The sequence below is a fragment of the Somniosus microcephalus genome, chromosome 16 (genome assembly GCF_052327205.1).
Source record: "Somniosus microcephalus isolate GS21.2 chromosome 16, FLI_Smic_1.0, whole genome shotgun sequence".
NCBI lineage: Eukaryota > Metazoa > Chordata > Chondrichthyes > Squaliformes > Somniosidae > Somniosus > Somniosus microcephalus.
In genome coordinates, this window is record NC_141002.1 from 101,407,624 (window position 1) to 101,430,960 (window position 23,337).

The 23,337-nt window shown below is 48.9% G+C and overlaps 1 protein-coding gene across 5 annotated transcripts in view; it reads right to left on the reverse strand.

Moving 5' to 3' along the window:
* The window catches only part of pawr (PRKC, apoptosis, WT1, regulator), a 242,166-nt gene that overhangs the window by 10,201 nt on the left and 208,628 nt on the right, over nucleotides 1-23,337 (reverse strand). For all 5 annotated transcript variants that reach the window (XM_086009586.1, XM_086009588.1, XM_086009589.1 and 2 more), the window contains exon 5: nucleotides 5,317-5,473. In XM_086009586.1, the coding sequence (XP_085865712.1) occupies nucleotides 5,317-5,473 (157 nt within the window). The remainder of the gene's footprint in view (nucleotides 1-5,316; nucleotides 5,474-23,337) is intronic.

The following is a 23,337-nucleotide window of genomic DNA, read 5'->3' on the forward strand; positions in this document are numbered from 1 at the left end:
TCAGATTGTGCATGTTTGCTCTTTGAACTATTTGTTGCCTTGACCGGCTCAGGGCTTGCGGAACGGTTCCATTCATGTTCTTTCAATGGCACAAGCCATTCCCTCAGAGTGGGCCTAGAACCGACTTGCAATAAGCCGCTGACGGACGGCCCTTGCACTTTGTGCCTCCCTCCCGTCTTGGTGCTCCTCCTCCTCCGCTGGTGCTCCAATGTCTGCTGGCCGTGGCTGAGTCCTGAGGATTGCCAGGTTATGCAGCATGCAGCACACTACAACGAAATGGGAGACTCGCTCATGCGAGTACTGAAGGGCTCCCCCGGAATGGTCCAGACAGTGGAACCATTGCTTTAGCATGCCGATTGTGTGCTCAATGATGTTCCTGGTCGCTTGATGGCTCTCATTGTATCGTTCTTCAGCAGGGGTGCTGGGCGCACGGAGCGGGGTCATCAGCCAGGTGCACAGAGGATAGCCCTTGTCCCCGAGAAGCCAGCCTCCTGGGTGAGCCGGGGCTTCGAAAAGGTCTGCCACAGAAGTCTGGCGCAGGATGAAGGCGTCATAGCTGCTGCCTGGAAAGCAGGCATTCACAGCTAGTATGAGCTGTCTGTGGTCACACACCAACTGCACGTTCAACGAATGGAACCCCTTCCGGTTGCGGTAATCCTCGGCATTCTCTTGCGGCGCTCGCAAAGCCACATGCATGCAGTCAATGGCGCCCTGGTCCATGGGGAATCCCGCTATTCTTGCAAATCCCATTGCGCGCTCTTGCTGCTTGTCCAGGGTCATGGGGAAGGAAATGTACTGACGTCTCCTTTTAAAGAGGGCATTCGTGACTTGGCAGATGCAGCAATGCACCGCGAACTGGGAGACATTGGCAATGTCCCCAGTAGCGAATTGGAAGGAGCCTGTGGCATCGAAGTTGAGAGCCACTGTCACCTTCACTGCCACCGACAGAGACGTCCTGCTCCTCAGTTGAGGCTGCAGATCTGGCTGAAGCAGGTGGCAGAGCTCAGTGACCACCTCCCTGCTGAATTGAAGCCTCCGAAAACACTGCTCCTCAGACATGTTGAGGTAGGAGAACTGTTGGCGGAATACCCTGGGAGGGTAAGGCCTCCTGTGCCGACGCCTGTTGGCCCTCCTCCGTCTGACCATGATTGGCACTCTCTCTCGGCGTCTCTGAGCCCTCTCAATGTAACAGAGAAGCCCAACGTTTCCACCCATTGCAGCCCCCATAGTATGTGGCCACTCAAGGTTATGGCACTGAAAAATCAATCCAACTGCAAAGTTCTGGGCTGAAGCCAGAAGTACCTGTGCGAGCGCTGAGTCAATGCAGAAAGCTCGCTCCCTTTGTCTCTCTGAAAATCTCTCTCTCTCTCACACACACAGGAGTGGTCCAAAAATGGCGACCACTAAGAAGCCAGGAAGAGCCCCCTTTAAATAGCGCCCCACCCCCCCAGCGACTGGGAGCCGCTCCAGTCAACCAGTCGCTGGGAATGACAGGCGGAAAGGAGGGGGCCGCCACTGAAGTTCTGGTTCGGGGCGCTCCAAGGGCGTTGCACCATGAAATGACGTCAGGATCAGCGCGCGCAGCTGAGCGGGCATTGCGGTTTTGCGCCGCCGCTAAATGTCCGCTCAATGTCGCGAGAAGCGCAGGTCTCGCCGCGCCCGGGCGCTAGCCGCTTCGCGCCCCACTTATCGCCCTCTTAAGGCACTAACGGGCGGCGCTACCAACTGAATTTCTCCCCCCCAAGTTTTTTAAAACCCCGTGTCCATTTATTCAAATTTCTCAGCTACTTTTCCTTCAACACCTCCCTTTTAGAGTTTAACTTGCAGTCGCCTTGAAACCATATAATCCTTCGCTGTTTCTGTGCCACATAACTACTACTGGAACCCAAACCTCATTCTCGCTCCGTGTACACAGGCAACTCTCAGGTGGAAAACTGTCTGTGGACTTGAAGGTTTTCATACGGCCTGAAAATCCAGGCACTCAAGAAGATACAAAGAGAGAGAGGGCACAGAGAGATAGGGCAGGATTTTCATTGGGCCATGGAGGCGGGAGTGGAGGCGTGTGGGGGATTAAAATGCCGAAATCAGGGGGCACGAACCCATCCCGCCTCCATGCCAGTTTCAAAGGAGGCGGGTACCCGATCCGCACTGGGACCCGTCTCCCCGAGGCGGGAAGGGGATTAGTGCCAATTAACTGCCTGTTAGCAGGTAGTTAACGGGCAGTTTTTAGCCTAATCCCTATTTTCATTGTTGAAATGTGGGATTCCCGACGGCTCCAAACAACGCCAAGTTAGCGAGGCGGGCCGTCGGGATGAAGGGCTTTGAGGGGTCGAGGTGTCCGGTGTTCAGGTGAGTGATGGGTGCAGAGGTAAATGTGTTTGGTGTGTTTAAAGAAGTTCTACTTACATTTACATACCTTTACAGCCTTCCTTCCCTCAGGTCTCGGGAGTCCCTCATCTCACCGGCACAGAAAGCAGAATGGCCGCGAGCTGTCAAAAGTTGCAGCATTCAGCTTTCTGTTCTGGGGAGATCTCTAAATCATCCTGAGAGGAAGGAATTAACCTGGAGTACAGATTGTCAGTGTTTGACAGCTTCAAACAGCTGTGAAATGCTGATATTTCATCTGTCAAAAGGTCTTGACAGATGAAATATCAATCTGTGACGTCACCTGTTGCCGGGTGGCCCTTAATTGGCCTGCTGAGCCCGCTGGGCGGGCTCAACAAGGCCAATCAAGTCAAAATCGCGTGGGTTGGCTAGAGCTCAATGGAGGCGGGACTACAACCCCGAAAGTTGTAGCCCCGTCTCCTACCCGACTCCTCAATGAAATTCCAGCCCATAGAGTGAGAGTGAGAGTGAGAGAGAGACAGAGTGAGAGAGTGAGAAAGAGAGAGAGAGAGAGCGAGTGAGAGAGGGCACAGAGAGTGAGAGATAGAGAGAGAGAAAGTGAGTGGGAAAGTGAAAGTGGCAGAGAGAGGGAGCAAGAATAGGGGCAGAGAGGATAGAGAGGGGGCGGGGGATAGGGAGGGGGAGGGGGATAGGGAGGGGGATAGGGAGGGGGAGGGGGATAGGGTGGGGGGAGGGGGATAGGGAGGGGGAGGGGGATAGGGAGGTGGAGGGGGATAGAGAGGCGCAGAGAAAACACAGGCAAAGAGCAGAGGGGACAGGTAGAGAAATAAAAAGTGAGAGAGGGGGGAGATAATTAGGGGAGGGAGAGTTAGGTAGGGAGGGGAAGAGAGGAGGGGGAGCGAGCAGAGGGAGAGGGAGAAAGGGAGGGGAAGAGAAAGAGACAGGGAGAGGGAAGGGGAAAAGGGAAAGGGAAAAGAGGAGAGAAAGGGGCAGGGGTAGGGGGAACGGAAAAGGATGGGGGAAAAAGAGAGGGGAGGGAAAAGGGAGGGGGCGGGGGAGTGAGAGCGGGAAGGGGAGTACAGCAGGGGAGCGAAGGACAGAGAGGAGTAGATGAGGAGAGAGAATCAAACCCTCAGCGACGAGGGGTGCGATAAGCTGCTGGAGGGAGTCACCATCGCCCAAGTCAAAGCCCTGCTCTAACCAGCCACTGGTGTCGATCAGAGGGCTTGTGGCCGCTGATGCGCTATCAATTACTCATAAAAGACTGAGAGTTAAGAAAGTAACTAAAGGCTTTTATTAACAAAAGAATGAAGGTCTGCCTCGAGTGGTCGACCGGTCCAGAAATACAAAGGGCTGGGGAGCAGTCACCTTTATACTAGGACTTGTAGGAGGAGTCAGCCGAGGCATGTCCAGGCATGTACACAGTGGAATACAAACAGTGGTTTACCATATTCACCCCTTGTTTAAAATGGAGTCCGGCGGGGTGAAGTGTATTAAAAGTTAGTGTATTGGAGTCTCTCCGGAGGTCTTGTCTGCCGCTGTGATCGGCGTGGCGACGGCAGGGGTAGTGGAGCTTCCGGCGTCGAGTCCTGCGTGGGCTGTGGCACAGGCGTGTCGTCCTCGTAAATGTCGAGCGGGTCGCAGGGCCCAGGCCTGCCGTCTGCTGGGGCTGGATATCGGGTCGTGGGGGGGGGGGGGGTGGTAGTGAGTAGTGGGTTACTGCGGCCCCCGAGGGTGCAAGGTCTCTTATGGAGACTGTGTCCTCCCGCCCGTCCGGGTATGCAATGTAAGCATACTGGGGGTTGGCGTGGAGGAGGTCGACCCTCTCGACCAGGGGGTCTGTTTTATGGGTCCTCACGTGCCTTCTCAGTAGGACCGGCCCTGGGGACGTCAGCCATGGCGGGTAGCGATGTCCCCGATGTGGACTTCCTTGGGAAGACAAACATTTTCTCATGAGGGGTGGCGTTAGTGGCAGTGCAGAGCAGTGACCGAATAGAGTGGAGCGCATCGGGGAGCACATCCTGCCAGCGGGAGGTTGGAAGGCCCCTAGACTTTAAGGCTAGCAGGGCGGCCTTCCAAACTGTCGCATTTTCTCTTTCCACCTGTCCGTTCCCCCGGGGGTTGTTTACGACTCCCCAGAAGGTGCCTGGCGTACACTTCGTTCACTGGGCGCGTGTACTGGTCCTTGAGGAGCTTGATAGCGTCCGCGTACGAGGTCGCGTCTTGGATGACCGAGTACACTCGGTGGTTCACTTTGGAGGTCAGGACATCCAGTTTGTCCTCGTCCGATTTGATTGCTGCGGAGGCGGTCAGGAATTTTTCGAAACACTTAAGCCAGTGAGTAAACTTGGTGGATGAGTCCGCCTCCCGATGATCTAAGTCCAGGCATGCTGGTGTGAGGATCTTCTCCATTATAAAAATTTTGTTACAAAAGAATGAAGGTCTGCCTCGAGTGGTCGACCGGTCCAGAAATACAAAGGGCTGGGGAGCAGTCACCTTTATACTAGGACTTGTGGGAGGAGTCAGCCGAGGCATGTCCAGGCATGTACACAGTGGAATACAAACAGTGGTTTACCACAGCCGCCACAGGAGTTCCAGGGGCCCTGGGGTGGGGGCGGGGCTGGCGTTTCACCATCCAAGTTGCAGAAATCATGAAAGGACGTAATGGCAGCCATTTCACGGCAGGAAACCGCAACTTTGAGGAGAAGCAACGGCCGTTTGAACTGCCCAAAATAGTGCGTGTGGTTAACGCGGTTTAAGTGGCATCTTAGTACGTGACTCCCGCGGGAATGGCGAATGGCCAAGGCTATTTGCCAGGTACAGGCGCCTGTCCGTGATGAGCATGGACGGCACCAACGGTGGTGGCTGTACTTCCAAAGCAGGAGGGCGGATGTGGAGAGCCTCTTGGGAGCCCCACCAGAATATTTCTCATGCGCACTACAGCAGAGTCACTGCCGTGCCTCCACCTACCTTTTCAAATTCTTCCAATTTCTTCTCTAATGTGCTGCCGAAGTTTGAAGTCGAAGAGGCGTTTCCGTAGCGATTGTAACCGGGCCTCTCCCCTCGGCCAGAGTACCGGCTGCTGGTTGAATACGCTGCGATGTCTTCTTCGGGCGCGTTTGTGGTGCTGTGCGGACACACGTGAACACGTCAAACGTTAACGGGAAGTAAAACCGCAGCAGAATAAAGGTACCGTGGGCGTAATACAATGTTACAAATTAAGGCGCGTTACTGAATGAAAGCAAGTTCACTGTGGTGCCCTGAGGGAGTCGTTAGTAAATATACCACGGTGCTGTCAATATTTGCGGCTTAGTCGGCAGCACTCTCGCCTCCGAGTCAGAAGGTTGTGGGTTCAAGTCCCACTCCAGAGATTTGAGCACAAAATCTCGGCTGACACTCCAGTGCAGTACTGAGGGAGTGCCGTACTGTCGGAGGGGCAGTACTGAGGGAGCGCCGCACTGTCGGAGGGGCAGTACTGAGGGAGAGCCATACTGTCGGAGGGGCAGTACTGAGGGAGCGCCGTACTGTCGGAGGGGCAGTACTGAGGGAGCGCCGTACTGTCGGAGGGGCAGTACTGAGGGAGCGCCGTACTGTCGGAGGGGCAGTACTGAGGGAGCGCCGTACTGTCGGAGGGGCAGTACTGAGGGAGCGCCGTACTGTCGGAGGGGCAGTACTGAGGGAGTGCCGTACTGTCGGAGGGGCAGTACTGAGGGAGTGCCGTACTGTCGGAGGGGCAGTACTGAGGGAGCGCCGTACTGTCGGAGGGGCAGTACGGAGAGAGCGCCGCACTGTCTGACAGGCAGTACTGAGGGACAGTACTGAGGGAGCGCTGCACTGTCTGAGGGGCAGTACTGAGGGAGCGCTGCACTGTCGGAGGGGCAGTACTGAGGGAGCGCTGCACTGTCAGAGGGGCAGTACTGAAGGAGTGCTGCACGATCGGAGGGGCAGTATTGAGGGAGCGCTGCAATGTCGGAGGGGCAGTACTGAAGGAGTGCTACACTGTCGGAGGGTCAGTACTGAGGGAGCGCCGCACTGTCGGAGGGGCAGTACTGAGTGAGCGCCGCACTGTCGGAGGGGCAGTACTGAGTGAGCGCCGCACTGTCGGAGGGGCAGTACTGAGTGAGCGCCGCACTGTCGGAGGGGCAGTACTGAGGGAGCGCCGCACTGTCGGAGGGGCAGTACTGAGGGAGCGCCACACTGTCGGAGGGGCAGTACTGAGGGAGCGCCGCGCTGTCGGAGGGGCAGTAGTGAGAGAGTGCCGCACTGTTGGAGGTGCGGTACTGAGGGAGGGCCGCACTGTCGGAGGGGCAGTAGTGAGGGAGCGCTGCACTGTTGGAGGAGTAGTACTGAGGGAGTGCTGCACTGTCGGAGGGGCAGTACTGAGGGAGTGCTGCACTGTTGGAGGAGTAGTACTGAGGGAGCGCTGCACTGTTGGAGGAGTAGTGCTGAGGGAGGGCCGCACTGTCGGAGGGGCAGTACTGAGGGAGCGCTGCACTGTCGGAGGGGCAGTACTGAGGGAGTGCTGCACTGTTGGAGGGGCAGGATTGAGGGAGCCCTGCACTGTCGGAGGGGCAGTACTGAAGGTGCGCCGCACTTTTGGAGGAGCAGTACTGAGGGAGCCCTGCACTGTCGGAGGGGCAGTACTGAGGGAGTGCTGCACTGTCGGAGGGGCAGTACTGAAGCTGCGCTGCACTGTTGGAGCAGTAGTGCTGAGGGAACGCCGCACTGTCGGAGGTACCATCCTTCTTATTGAGACGTTAAACCGTGGCTCCATCTGCCCCCTCCTATTTCTATTAAGAGCATAAGAAATAAGAGCAGGAGTAGGCCATTCGGCCCCTCGAACCTGCTCTACCATTCAATAAGATCATAGCTGATCTTCTACCTCAACTCCACTTTCCTGCCCGATCCCCATATCCCTTGATTCCCTTAATATCCAAAAATCTATCGATCTCTGTCTTGAATATACTCGACGACTGAGCCTCCACAGCCCTCTGGGGTAGAGAATTCCAAAGATATTGATGATAGGTTGATGTTACAGATCCCGCGGTCACTATTTTGAAGAGATGGGGAACTATCCCCGGTGTTCTGGCCAATATTTATCCCTCAACCAACATCACTCAAAAACAGATTATCCAGTCATTCTCACATTGCCGTTTGTGGGAGCTTGCTGTGCGCAAATTGGCTGCCGCGTTTCCTACATTAAAACAGTGACTACACGTCAAAAAGTACTTCATTGGCTGTAAAGCATTTTGGGACGTCCTGAGGTCGTGAAAGGCACTGTAGAAATGTTAGTCTTTCATTCTTTTTTCAACAGGTGGGTATGGACACAGTAACTCAGAGATGCGTACATGAACCAGAGTCTAGGAAAGAGCAGTCACACTGTCAAAGGAGGCAAATCTACATTAAAATGTATATATTTGAATGCTAGAAGCATTAGAAATAAGATGCTGTATCTGGCGGTTGTACTGACAGCTATGGTGTGGTAGGATCATCAGGAACTTGGTTATTCCCAGAGGATGGGAATGAAAATAATATTCAGGGTGTGATGAAGTGTACATCCACTCCCAAACACAGAGGGCACTAGGACCATGGGGGAGTAGATGGTGGCTGCAAACCGAGCTCAAAAATAACTGGTCATAGGCATCCCTGATTAAACAAAGAAACAAGGAGGGGTTTATGTATAGCTACGGTTTTAGATTTTAAAATTCTCATCCTTGTTTTCAAATCCCTCCATGACCTCGTCCCTCCCTATTTTTGTAACCTCCTCCAGGCCCACAACCCTCCGAGATCCCTGAACTTCTCGAATTCTGGCCTCTTGTGCATTCCCAATTTCCATCGCTCCACCATTGGCGGCCGTGCCTTCAGCCACCTGCGCCCCAAGCTCTGGAATTCCCTCCCTAAACCTCTCGGCCTCTCTCTCCTCCTTTAAGACCTTAAAACCTACCTCCTTGACCAAGCACCTGCCCTAATATCTCCTGATGTTGCTCGGTGTCAAATTTTGTTTGATAATCACTCCTGTGAAGCGCCTTGGGACGTTTTACTACGTTAAAGGCGCTATATAAATACAATTTGTTGTTGTTGTAGTAGACAGGATAGAAAGACACTGGTCTGTGATAAGTTTGAAGTACGTGTGTTTTGTTTGTTGAATCTAAGAATAAAAGGTGTGCCGGAGCCTTCTGTTGAATGAACTGATTTGGAATCGAGAACACAAAGGCATGATTCAAGTGCTGGCCAGCCCGAGACAAGGGGAACTTGATCACAAGGGGTATGAAATATTCAGACAAGGAAGAGGTGCAGCCAAATATATCAGAGACACCTGGAAGGTGAACCAAGTTCGGAAAATGCATCTCTAACTTCACCCAGTTCTGATGAAAGGTCATCGAACTGAAACGTTAACTTTGTTTCTTTGTCAGCCGGGACTCAGTGGGTAGCACCCTCGCCTCGGAGTCAGAAGGTTGTGGGTTCAAATCCCACTCTAGAGATTTGAGCACCAAAATCCAGGCTGACACTCCCAGTGCAGTGCTGAGGGAGCGCTGCACTGTCGGAGGCGCCGTCTTTCGGATGAGACGTTAAACCGAGACTCCGTCTGCTCTCTCAGGTGGACGTAAAAGATCCCAGGGCACTATTTTGAAGAAGAGCAGGGGAGTTCTTCCCGGCCAATATTTATCCCTCAACCAACATCACTAAACAGATTATCTGGTCATTATCACATTGCTGTTTGTGGGAGCTTGCTGTGCGCAAATTGGCTGCCGCGTTCCCTATATTACAACAGCGACTGCACTTCAAAAAGTACTTCATGGGCTGTAAAGCGCTTTGGAATGTCCTGAGGTTGTGAAAGGCGTTATATAAATGCAAGTATTTCTTTTTCTCCACAGGTGCTGCCAACATTTTCTGTTTTTATTGCATAACCAACTACACTGGGCAGTCACCTGTAACATGAAGAATGTCAAGCTAACAATAAGGATATGCTCATAGACCTCCAAGTCAGCACAAGGAGGAAGATTAGTTCACTCTTCTCATCTCTTCATAGAACAGGAAAGTTACTTCAATCGGCAATGCCAATCAAACTAATATTAACTGGGAAAACCCCAAGTAGTCTGGATTCCGAGCTGGTAAATGTAATGCATGACTGACTCATGACTCAGTGCTGCAGAGAAAGAGGTTGCAGTCAGCGCTACCTGGTATTCATAAATAACAGACACAAAGTACAGAAAATGCAAGTCATGCCACCTGCCAGGGAACAGTGACCACATAGTGATTAATTTAACATGATTAACCAGACCTGAAGTACTGGGAACAGATCTGGTCGCTGTATTATTAAAAGGATAGAGGCACTGGCGAGGGTGCAAAAATATGTGCAAGGATAATACTAGAACTGCAACCTTACACATATCAGGGAATTATGAACAAGGAAATGGCAGAGCAATTAAACAAATACTTTGGTTCTCTCTTCACGGAAGAGGACACAAATAACTTCCCAGAAATGCGAGGGAACCAAGGGTCTAGTGAGAAGGAGGAATTAAAGGAAATTAGTATTAGTAAAAAAAGTGCTGGAGAAATTAATGGGACTGAAAGCCGATAAATCCCCAGGGCCTGATAATCTGCATCCCAGAGTATTAAAGAGGTAGCCATGGAAATAGTGGATGCATTGGTTGTTATCTTCCAAAATTCTATAGATTATGGAACAGTTCCTGCAGATTGGAGGGTGGCAAATGTAACCCCACTATTTAAAAAAGGAAGAGAAAACAGGGAACTACAGACTGGTTAGCCTAACATCAGTAGTAGGGAAAATGCTAGAGTCTATTATAAAGGATGTGATAACAGGACACTTAGAAAATATCAACGGGATTAGACAAAGTCAACATGGATTTATGAAAGGGAAATCGTGTTTGACAAACCTACTGGAGTTTTTTGAGGATGTAACTGGTAGAATAGATAAGGGAGAACCAGTGGATGTGGTGTATTTGGATTTTCAGAAGGCCTTTGATAAAGTCCCACATAAGAGGTTAGTGTGCAAAATTAAAGCACATGGGATTGGGGGTAATATCCTGGCATGGACTGAAAATTGATTAAAAGACAGGAAACAGAGAGTAGGAATAAATGGGTCTTTTTCGGGGTGGCAGGCGGTGACTAGTGGGGTACCGCAGGGATCAGTGCTTGGGCCCCAGCTATTCACAATATATATCAATGATTTGGATGAGGGAACCAAATGTAATATTTCCAAGTTTGCTGACAACACAAAACTAGGTGGGACTGAGTTGTGAGGAGGATGCAAAGAGGCTTCAAGGTGATTTAGACAAGGTGAGTGAGTGGGCAAATACATGGCAGATGCAGTATAACGTGGATAAATGTGAAGTTATCCACTTCAGTAGGAAAAACAGAAAGGCAGAGTATTATTTAAATAGTGATAGATTGGGAAATGTTGATGTACAGAGGGACCTGGGTGTCCTTGTACACCAGTCACTGAAAGCAAACATGCAGGTGCAGCAAGCAGTTAGGAAGGCAAATGGTATGTTGGCCTTCATTGCAAGCGGATTTGAGTACAGGAGCAAGGATGTCTTCCTACAGTCATACAGGGCCTTGGTGAGACCGCACCTGGAGTACTGTGTGCAGTTTTGGTCTCCTTACCTAAGAAAGGATATACTTGCCATAGAGGGAGTGCAGCGAAGGTTCACCAGACTCATTCCTGGGATGGCAGGACTGTCGTATGAGGAGAGATTGGGTCGACTAGGCCTGTATTCACTAGAGTTTAGAAGAATGGGATGAGATCTCATTGAAACGTATAAAATTCTGACAGGGCTAGACAGACTGGATGCAGGGAGGATGTTTCCCCTGGCGGAGGGGTCCAGAGCGAGGGGTCACAGTCTCAGGATACGGGGTAGGACATTTAGGACTGAGATGAGGAGAAATTTCTTCACTCACGAAGATGGTGAACCTGTGGAATTCTCTACCACAGAAGGCTGTGGAGGCCAAGTCACTGAATATATTTAAGAAGGAGATAGATAGATTTCTAAACACAAAAGGCATCAAGGGGTATGGGGAGAGAGCGGGAATATGGTATTGAGTTAGAGGATCAGCCATGATCATATTGAATGGCGGAGCAGGCTCGAAGGGCCGAATGGTCTACTCCTGCTCCTATTTTTCTATGAACAGGCTGTGGCTCGTGGAAGAGCTAACAGAGGTCTTTAAAATTATGAAAGGTTTTGATAGAGTAGACACAGGGAGTGTTTTTCCACTTGGGGGAAGGGCAAAACTAGAGGCCATCAATATAAGATAGTCACCAAGGAATCAAATAAGGAATTCAGAAGAAACTTCTTTACCCAGAGAGTGGTGAGAATGTGGAACTCGCTACCACAGGGAGTGGTTGAGGCGAATAGTATAGATACATTTAAGGCGAATCTAGATAAACACATGAGGGAGGAAGGGATAGAGGGTTATGCTGATAAGAGTTAGATGAGGAAGGGTGGGAGGAGGCTCGAGTGGAGCATAAACTCTGGTATAGACTGGTTGGGCCAAATTCTGTGCTGTAAATTCTAGGATCTGGGATTCAGAAATACCAAAGACCAGGTATATCACTTTTTAATGGGCTAATTTCAAGGACATGAGGGGACAACTTATGCAAATTCATTGGTGGAGGCTATTCAGCAACACTTCAGCAGAGGATAAGTGGAGCACCTTTAAAGGCATAATGTTGAGTATGCAGGATAAATACATACTGAACCCCCCCCCCCCCCCCCAAAACACTGGTGTTACCCAAATTGGATTACTAAACAAATCAGAAGCAAAATAAAGAGGGAAAATGAAGGGAGGAAGGAGGTGGGATCCTAGGAGATGAATAAATGAACATGCAGAAACATGTTAATAGGATGATTAGAGTTTTAAAGAGAGACCTAGAGGAAATATTGTTAATTATAATAGGAAGTTCTTTTAATGTTGTAAAACTACGAGGGCAGTCAGTGAACAGGTGAGAACCATAAAAGATGCAAACAGGCTTGAAACTGAGGATGAGTAGAGGATAGGAAAACATTCTGACTGACTGACTACTTCTTCCAAGCATTCCCAAGGGAAGACATAGCCTGCCCAAAGTCAAATGAATGGCTCGGAAACAACTGACATGAAGTCCCAGACAGGCTATAAAGGTTCAGAAAAAATCTTCTCTTCTTAGGCAGTCTCTCGGAACCGAGGATGACTTGCTTCCGCACTAAAAATGAGTTCTCAGGTGACTGATGAGTCCAATGCGGGACCTACAGTCTCTGTCACTGTTGGGGTTGTCTATGAGGGTCCTGAACTTCATTTTAAAGGGTGGAAGATGGCTGTGCGTGAATTCGTTTAACCTGGGGTAGCCGTTGCACACCAGCTACCGCACGGGCTTGACAGAGCAAGGTCTTGGTCCAATGGCAAGGGGATCCAAGATGATTGGAGACCAGGCTCTGCTACCACGGCCTAGCACACACACACACACACATACTGCTACTGTCCTCTCTGCCTGGGTTTCACAGGCTATAACCCTGCACTAACAAAGGCATTAAACATTAAAAGATGCATCAAATGTTAATCTCAACCAGGTGCTTCCTGTGGAGTCCAAAATAGTATTGTCTCTTTCCCAGTACAGGGGACAGGCAGACAGCAGCCACCCACCCACATCATTGAGCTACCACCCAAAAATACCAACTCTAGTCTGGGGATAACAGCAATCAAGTCAGAAAAAATACGTCCCTTAGGGATAGACGGTATTTATCCCAGAGTGCTAAAGGAGACTAAGGAGGAGATTCGAGATGTATCATAGACTAAGGAGGAGATTCGAGATGTATCGTAGACTAAGGAGGAGATTCGAGATGTATCGTAGACTAAGAAGGAGATTCGAGATGTATCGTAGACTAAGGAGGAGATTCGAGATGTATCGTAGACTAAGAAGGAGATTCGAGATGTATCGTAGACTAAGGAGGAGATTCGAGATGTATCGTAGACTAAGGAGGAGATTCGAGACGTATCGTAGACTAAGAAGGAGATTCGAGATGTATCGTAGACTAAGGAGGAGATTCGAGACGTATCGTAGACTAAGGAGATTCGAGACATATCGTAGACTAAGGAGGAGATTCGAGACGTATCGTAGACTAAGGAGGAGATTCGAGACGTATCGTAGACTAGGGAGGAGATTCGAGACGTATCGGAGACTAAGGAGGAGATTCGAGACGTATCGTAGACTAAGGAGGAGATTCGAGATGTATCGTAGACTAAGGAGGAGATTCGAGACATATCGTAGACTAAAGAGGAGATTCGAGATGTATCGTAGACTAAGGAGGAGATTCGAGATGTATCGTAGACTAAGGGGGAGATTCGAGATGTATCGTAGACTAAGGAGGAGGTTCGAGACGTATCGTAGACTAAGGAGGAGGTTCGAGACGTATCGTAGACTAAGGAGGAGATTCGAGATGTATCGTAGACTAAGGAGGAGATTTGTGAAGCATTTGAGACTAGGGAGATTTGAGATAGATTGGAGCAACGTTCCCGTTAAGCTGAGCGGTCTGGAAGTCCCGCACAAGCCGTTCGCAGGCTTTTAAATGGAAAAACACGCACATGCGCAATCATTTGGATGGGCTGCATACCTAAAAAAATTAGCAGGAACATTGCATTGGAGACTAAGGAAGAGATTTGAAATGCATTGGAAACTAAGGAGGTGTTTTGAGAAGTTTTGGAGACTTAGGTGGTGATTTGAGGAGTACTGGAGACTAAGGAGGTGATTTGATGAGCATTGGCAACTAAAGAGGTGAGTTGAGGAGTACTGGAGACTAAGGTGATGATTTGGAGAGTACTGGAGACTAAGGAGGTGATTTGGAGAGTACTGGAGACTAAGGTGGTGATTTGAGGAATACTGGAGACTAAGGAGGTGATTTGAGGAGTACTGGAGACTAAGGAGGTGATTTGGAGAGTACTGGAGACTAAGGAGGTGATTTGAGGAGTACTGGAGACTAAGGAGGTGATTTGGAGAGTACTGGAGACTAAGGAGGTGATTTGGAGAGTACTGGAGACTAAGGAGGTGATTTGGAGAGTACTGGAGACTAAGGTGGTGATTTGAGGAGTACTAGAGACTAAGGAGGTGATTTGAAGAGTACTGGAGACTAAAGAGGTGATTTGAGGAGTACTGGAGACTAAGGAGGTGATTTGAAGAGTACTGGAGACTAAAGAGGTGATTTGAGGAGTACTGGAGGCTAAGGAGGTGATTTGAAGAGTACTGGAGACTAAAGAGGTGATTTGAGGATACTGGAGACTAAGGAGGTGATTTGAAGAGTACTGGAGACTAAAGAGGTGATTTGAAGAGTACTGGAGTCTAAAGAGGTGATTTGAGGAGTACTGGAGGCTAAGGAGGTGATTTGAGGAGTACTTGAGACTAAGGAGGTGATTTGAAGAGTACTGGAGACTAAAGAGGTGATTTGAGGAGTACTGGAGACTAAGGAGGTGATTTGAAGAGTACTGGAGACTAAAGAGGTGATTTGAAGAGTACTGGAGTCTAAAGAGGTGATTTGAGGAGTACTGGAGGCTAAGGAGGTGATTTGAGGAGTACTTGAGACTAAGGAGGTGATTTGAAGAGTACTGGAGACTAAAGAGGTGATTTGAGGAGTACTGGAGACTAAGGAGGTGATTTGAAGAGTACTGGAGACTAAAGAGGTGATTTGAGGAGTACTGGAGGCTAAGGAGGTGATTTGAAGAGTACTAGAGACTAAGGAGGTGATTTGGAGAGTACTGGAGACTAAAGAGGTGATTTGGAGAGTACTGGAGACTAAGGAGGTGATTTGAAGAGTACTGGAGACTAAAGAGGTGATTTGAAGAGTACTGGAGTCTAAAGAGGTGATTTGAGGAGTACTGGAGGCTAAGGAGGTGATTTGAGGAGTACTTGAGACTAAGGAGGTGATTTGAAGAGTACTGGAGACTAAAGAGGTGATTTGAGGATACTGGAGACTAAGGAGGTGATTTGAAGAGTACTGGAGACTAAAGAGGTGATTTGAAGAGTACTGGAGTCTAAAGAGGTGATTTGAGGAGTACTGGAGGCTAAGGAGGTGATTTGAGGAGTACTTGAGACTAAGGAGGTGATTTGAAGAGTACTGGAGACTAAAGAGGTGATTTGAGGAGTACTGGAGACTAAGGAGGTGATTTGAAGAGTACTGGAGACTAAAGAGGTGATTTGAAGAGTACTGGAGTCTAAAGAGGTGATTTGAGGAGTACTGGAGGCTAAGGAGGTGATTTGAGGAGTACTTGAGACTAAGGAGGTGATTTGAAGAGTACTGGAGACTAAAGAGGTGATTTGAGGATACTGGAGACTAAGGAGGTGATTTGAAGAGTACTGGAGACTAAGGAGGTGATTTGAGGAGTACTGGAGACTTAGGAGGTGATTTGGAGAGTACTGGAGACTAAGCAGGTGATTTGGAGAGTGCTGGAGACTAAGGTGGTGATTTGGAGAGTACTGGAGACTAAGGTGGTGATTTGAAGAGTACTGGAGACTAAAGAGGTGATTTGAGGAGTACTGGAGACTAAGGAGGTGATTTGAAGAGTACTGGAGACTAAGGAGGTGATTTGAAGAGTACTGGAGACTAAAGAGGTGATTTGAAGAGTACTGGAGACTAAAGAGGTGATTTGAGGAGTACCGGAGACTAAGGAGGTGATTTGAAGAGTACTGGAGACTAAGGAGGTGATTTGAAGAGTACTGGAGATTAAGGAGGTGTTTTGAGGAGTACTGGAGACTAAGGAGGTGATTTGAGGAGTACTGGAGACTAAGGAGATGATTTGAAGAGTACTGTAGACTAAGGTGGTGATTTGATGAGCATTGGCGACTAAAGAGGTGAGTTGAGGAGTACTGGAGATTAAGGAGGAAGTTTGAGGAATACTGGAGACTAAGGTGGTGAGTTGAGGAGTACTGGAGACTAAGAAGGAAGTTTGAGGCATTGGAAACTAAGGAAGAGACATGAGGTATTCACCAGTGGATTGGAAACAGACTCACATGGTGTTTGTCTTTCAAACAGGGCGACAAATCAGACCCAGTCAACTACCGATGCATTCGTCTTACTTCAATAACATGTAAAATAATGGAATTGACTACCTTGAAAATGATCTGTAGAACAATAACTTAGCAGCCAGACAGAGAAGGTCCCGCCTGGCAATGTTCCCTCATTTTTTTGGGTGCGTGGCACCTTTAACGGGCAGCGTAGCCCATTCAAATTTCCGCGCACGCGCGGTGTTTTCATTTAAAAGCCCGTGAGTCGGCAGCGCGGGACCTCCAGACTGCTGCGCGGCCGCCTAGCTTTAACAGGAACAATTCTGCCTGGCCAACCTCCTCGACTTCTTTGCAGAGTTAACGTCCCAGACAGGTCCTGTGGTAAGTCCTATGACGCGTTGCACCTAGGCTTCCAAAGGGTATTTGACTAAATGGCACAAAATGTTAATGACCAATTGGTTAAGCTCATTTCTACAGCGCCTTTCACGACCAACGGACGTCTCAAAGCGCTTTACAGCCAATGAAGTACTTTTTGAAGTGTAGTCACTGTTGTAATGTGAGATACGCGGCAGCCAATTTGCGCACAGCAAGCTCCCACAAACAGCAACGTGATAACGACCAGATAATGTTTCTGTTATGAGGATTGAGGGATAAATATTGACCCCAGGACACCAGGGATAACTCCCCTGCTCTTCTTCGAAATAGTGCCTTGGGATCTTTTATGTCCACCTGAGAGGGCAGACGGGGCTCTCGGTTTAACGTCTCATCTGAAAGACGGCACCTCCGACAGTGCGGCGCTCCCTCAGCACGTCACTGGAATGTCAGCCTAGATTTTTGTGCCCAAGTCCCTGGAGTGGGACTTGAATCCACAACCTTCTGACTCAGAGGCAAGTGTGCTACCCACTTTTTTTTTATATTATACTTTATTGAACATTAAGAACATTTACAACATCGTGATCATTACATTGTATGATACAAATCAATTCCACCACCCTGCACAGCCATTCCGCCACCACATTTTAACATCAAAACCTGAAGTTTAATTTGTCACCTGTAACATATATTAATCGATTGTACTTTAAAAATTGGTTGTAAAATACTGTCCTTAAATTCCTTTCTGAATAAAACATCCACAGAGCCTTATAATGATCTTTTAGCTTATATTTAAAATACTCTTTTAGATTGATTCTCCTCCCCTTAAAAAAGAGCATTCCTTCTTTGCACAATCACGAATCTAGCCAAACTGAACATTAAATTAATTGCCGCTCCGCTAGACTCTGGCAGACTCTCCTGCAATCCCCATCTCAAAATTGAGTCCCACGGGATTCCCATTCTCGCTGTTCGGTCCCCACCCAGCAAAAAAGCTTCACACAACTGTCGAACATAGTACTTAAAGTCATTTAACTGCGGACATAACACCAGTAAATGGGACAGAGTCTCATCCCGTGTCCCACACACTGGGCAAGTTGCCGCCTCCACTCGTCCAATCTTGCACAAGACCACCATGGAAAAAATCCGGTTATGAGCCAATCTGAAATCCAGTTCAATCCATTCTGGGCATTTAAAATTCGCCCACACTCCCTTCCAAATCCTGTTGAAGTCCAGCTGTGGGTATATACTCTGCCAAAACTCCTGACCAGCAGGTGTCTTGAATCTCCATTCTCTAAATACCTCATAGAAATCTCGAGTATTACAATTGTCAAATTGGACCAACTCTCCCCCTTTCTCCAGTACAAAGCTTGGAAAAGCAGGACGCATTTTACTTCCTCTGGAGATTTCCGCATTTATTTCTTCCATCCAATCCTGTGGCATTGCCCTCACAATCTTCTCATACATGATTCCTATTGCTTTTCCTCCACCTCCTGATCCTCCTCCCACACCATGTCCCTCACTATCGCTTCCGGCAACCAACCTGGAATCACCTCGTATAATACATCTTTCACAGATATAATCCCAGCTTTTATAAAAGCTTGATTAAATAAAACCTCTCCTTTGATGTTGACCCACCTGTTCAAAAATAAGGGCTATTCTAAAAATTCCTCAGCCCCCTTGGGCATAAACTGCACACCCTTTAAAAATTGGGCCCAAGTCTCTACAACCCCCTTATAAAACCTAGGGAGAAGTTTAATCGATTTCAAAAACATATCATTGTATTCCATATACAATATCCCCTGTCCTCCTATCCCACTTCGTTTTTAAAAATGCTCAAAACAACTCTTCCAAAAACTTGTATTTGACTTCTGAAGAAATCTCTTCACCCATTTGATTCTAAAGGATTTCTTCTTCAAATCAATATCTGGAAAATTGTGTCCTCCCTGATTTCTCCGTCTAATGATGGTATTGTAAGCCACCAAGGCTGGTTTCCCTTCCCATAAAAACCTCACACAAGCCTCTCGGATGGACTTTTCCGCCCACTCAGGAATATCCTCCACCGTCAATAAGTACCATAGCTTAGATAGCGGGAGAGCAGACAACACTGTCGCTCTTCCTTGCACTTTCAACCACCTTCTTTCCCATCTTCCCAAAATCTTTTTAATTTTCATAACCTTCGGTTCCCAATTTAATCGATCCACTGCAACCCTGTCTTTCTTGCACCCCATATGCACCCCCAGAACTTCCAAAACCTCCACCACCTTAAAGGGGCATTCCCCCAACCATTCCCCCCTACCCCTCCCTGCAACCAGGCATTGGGACTTGCTAAAATTCACTCTGGCTCCTGAAGCTCTACAATATTCCTCCACTACATCCATAGCTTTCCTCACTGACTCCCCATTTCTCAATGTTAAGGTTGTGTCATCTGCATATTGGTGTATCACCAACACCAGCCCAGAACTGGGGACCACAATCCCAACTACACCTTGTTTCTTTCACATCATGTAACCTAATGGTTCTGCTACCAATGTGTACAACAATGGGGACAGAGGACAACCCTGTCTCACTGATCTCTCTATTGGAAAATACTTAGATAAAAAAACCATTACATTTAACGCAGCTAAATATGTTTGAATAAAAAATCCTTATCCACTGAATGAAATTTTCCTTGAAACCAAATGCTTGCAAAACCTTCAATAAAAACTCATGAGAGACCCTATCAAAGGCTTTCTCTTGATCTATCTTTAATACATAAGCCTCCCTCCCACTCTCTTCCATGAGCTCTATCGCATCTCGGATTGAGACCACAGAGTCTGCGATGTCCCGGCCCATGACTCCATAGGACTGAGAGGGCCAAACTATCTCTGGTAACACCTCCTTCAAACGATTTGCCATAACCCTCGCCAAGATCTTATAATCCACATTTAATAATGTGATGGGCCTCCAATTCTTCAGATCCCGTCTATCCCCTTTATTTTTACAAGCTAAGCTTATGATACCTCTCCTCATAGATGGGGCCAGGCTTCCCTCAATTTTAATTTCCTTAAAAACTTCTAAGAGCAATGGACTTAAAATCTCGAAAAATTCGTTATAAAATTCTGCACTTAGTCCATCAGACCCTGGGCTTTTCCCCCCCTTCATTCCACTTATTGCTACTTTTATTTCCGCTAATCCTACTTCTTTGTTACACATGCTTCTCTCATCCTCCTTTAAACCCTTGTCAATAAAAGCAGTAACCTTCTCCATCTCCAAATTGGAAATGTCTTCTTTTGTATATAACTCTTGATAAAAGCTGCTAGCCGCCTCTAAAATCTCCCCACTTTCATGAATGATCTTCTCCCCAACCTTCAACTCTTCAATTAACGATAATCTCTGTCGCAGCTTCTCTTGCTCTAGAAAATATCTAGTGCATCTTTCGCCCTCCAATGCATCTCTAGCTTTTGCACAGAGAATGGCCCCCTTGCATTTTTTAGCTTGCAATAATTCCCACTCTTTCTTTAGCACCCGGAACTTAGTCTCAGCTCCCTTATCCCCTCCGTCAACTGCTTTACAGACATCCGTAAACCTTTTGTTTATATTCTCTTCTCGATGCCGGTTAGCTGCCGCCCTCTTTTTCCCATAACGTATCAAAAAAACTTTTACCTCATATTTGAAATTGTCCCACCAAACTCTTCTTTCTTTCAAGAACAAAGGTTCCTTCCGAGCATTCTTTATTATATTTATAATCCCTTCTTTATAAGCACTTTCCTTCAGGTATTGATTGTTTAAAATCCACACCCCCTGAACCGATCTTAACTCTGCTGTTCCTAATTCAATTCAATTCAATTTTATTTGCCATACGTAACCAGTACTAGTACAAGTACAATGGAATGCTTACCCCCCGTAGGGACACGTCAGCTATTCTTACAGCGCCGTGTTCAGAAAGTCAATTCAATGGCATCCAGTGGCAGTGGGAGCACGATGTCCCTCAGCCGCTCCGTTCTCCTCGCCACCTCCTCACTGTTGCCCGCTCCACGTGTGGTGGCCTGCTTCTCCCGCTCACGATCCGACCTCTGGCCACCATGCCCGGCTCCCCTCCTCCCAGTCGGACTGCGAGCTTCCCGCCAAGGAGCTGTCGGCCGACGTGCTGTAGCGGGTCGTCATGGCTGCTGCTGCTGCTCGTTGCGCTGCGCTGCCTCCGCCTGACTCGCCGAACACATCGTCGGGATGTAAATGCTCCCGTCGCCGGCTCCACGGTCCGACGGCCCGGGGCCTGATTCTCCTGCTCACGGTCCAGCCTCTAGCCGCCATGCTCGGCTCCCCTCCTCCCAGTCGGAATGCCTTCCCACCGAGGAGCTGCCGGCCGACATGCTCTAGCGGGTCGTCGTGGCTGCTGCTGCTGCTCGTTGCACTGCGCTGCCTCCGCCCGACTCACCGAACACTTCGCTCCGGTTGCGGGAGCGAGCGGCGAGAGTGGGCCGCCCAAAGCAGGGAGAGCGCGCTTAGCACCGGACCGTCTCGGCCGCCATCTTGACAATTCTAAGAACCAAAGCCGAGTGATCACTAAAAATAACTTTTTTATAATAAATCTCCATCACCTCCGAACTTAACCCTTCCCGCATTAACACAAAATCTATTCAGCTCTGTTTTAAAACATCACCCACCCAACCTGCTCTGGAAAACTCCCTTTTTATGGGGTTCCGGTCCCTCCATAAGTCTCTCAAATTTAAATTTGCCATCATTTTTACAATCATCCCTCGAGTTATCATCCTTGAAGGTCATCTGGGCTGAAATGTCCATCCGAGATAAAAATACATTAAAATCCCCCACTATACAAGGATTTTCCACCTCTGCCGCTTCAGTGAATAACCCCCGAAAAAACTCACGACGCTTGCAATGGTCGTTCGGTGCATAGATATTAAAGAGATCGCAATTAAATCCCTCCATTTTTACCCTTAGCCGTAAAAATCTCCCCTCAGTGACCTTGTCCACCAAGGCAACGTTCTCTTTTATGGACGGACTCACCAAAACAGCCACCCCTCTACGGTTATTGTTTGCACAACTTGCATACACCTCTCCCTTCCAAACCTTCTGAACTCTTTCTAGAATATCCTCATCCCAAAAGGTTTCTTGCAGACACAAGTCCGAACCTTTAAAACCCTGCAACAACTGCTGCAATTTCTTCTCACCCCTCAGTCCGTTCACATTAATCGAGACATAGAAACATAGAAACTAGGAGCAGGAGTAGGTCATTCGGCCCTTCGAGCCTGCTCCGCCATTTAACGAGATCATGGCTGATCATCCAAACCCTAGCACCCGGTCCCTACACCGACAGCCATCCCACCCAAGCCCTATCCCCGTAACCCCATAACCCCACATATTTAATCCCCCCTAACACTAAGGCCAATTTTTTTATCATGGCCAATCAACCTAACCCGCACATCTTTGGACTGTGGGAGGAAACCGGAGCACCCGGAGAAAACCCACGCAAAGACCAATGTAATCATGGCTCCAAAGAAGGGAAGTATGCCCGATAATCTCCCCATCATTTAATCTCTGGCTCCTCCCTCCTCTCATGCTCCTTCTCAACTTTTCGGGCAGCTGTTGCTTTTTCCTGCAGCCTACGGCTCTTTTTCCCCTCCTGTTTGACCCCCCCTGCTGTTACAGCTTCTTCCTTGCATTAAGTTTGGGCCCAGGAGCTGCCCTTTCTCCCTCCTTCTGCCCCTCACTAACCTTTCCCTTTCCACATGATGCCACCCCACCCCCGACTTCCATGTCTCTGTCCCCCTCTAATTCCTCACACTCAAGCTCTTCTGCAACCCCCTGTGCCTGCTCCCTGTCAGATACATAATCCTGCTCCCCGTCAGATACTTCATCTCCCATAGAGAGTCTTCCTGCTATCGCAGTTTCTCCCACTGTGCCGCCCCCTTCGACCACATCTCCACCTCTGACCCTTGCACCCTGTTCCCTCACTCCATGGGACAATGGCGCACCTAAATTGTTCCCTTCTGATGTCTCTATCTCACCGATCCCATTCTGCTGTCCCTTTAAGGCTCCTGCCTCTTGCACCCTCTCCCCGTCCTGCCCCCTCCCGCTAACCAAGATATCCGACTCCCCGCCTCTCCCTGGAGCACCCACATCCACCACACACCCCGCTCCCATCTCCTCTCCCCCCGCAAACACCAGACTACCAAGGGGGAGCCGAACTGCACTAAGGCTCGAGTCTGCACTCGACCCTCGCTGCCCGCTGCTGTCTTTGTTCCCCTCCACGGCACTCGGCGTGTTTTCCGCCATCTCCATCCCGTTCTCCGCCATCCTCTGCCTCTTCCTGTGCTCCTCTCTCCTTCATTTTACCGGCTGTGTCCTCCGACTGCACCGCTCCTCCGGCTGTTCCACACTCATCTCCTGCTCCTTCGCCCATCTCATCACTCATATCGCTCCCTTCTGCCACACACTCACAGCGGGTGGGGCCTTACGACACACCCCACAGCTCTCCGCCTTGCAGCTCTGAGCAATGTGTCCCGACTCACCGCAATTGTAACAATACAGGTCTGGACAATTTCTTACGAGATGGTCATGTCCAAGACAATAATAGCACACCTTTACTTGGTTATCATGCAGCACACGAAAGTACTGCACTCCTTCCAGCGTCT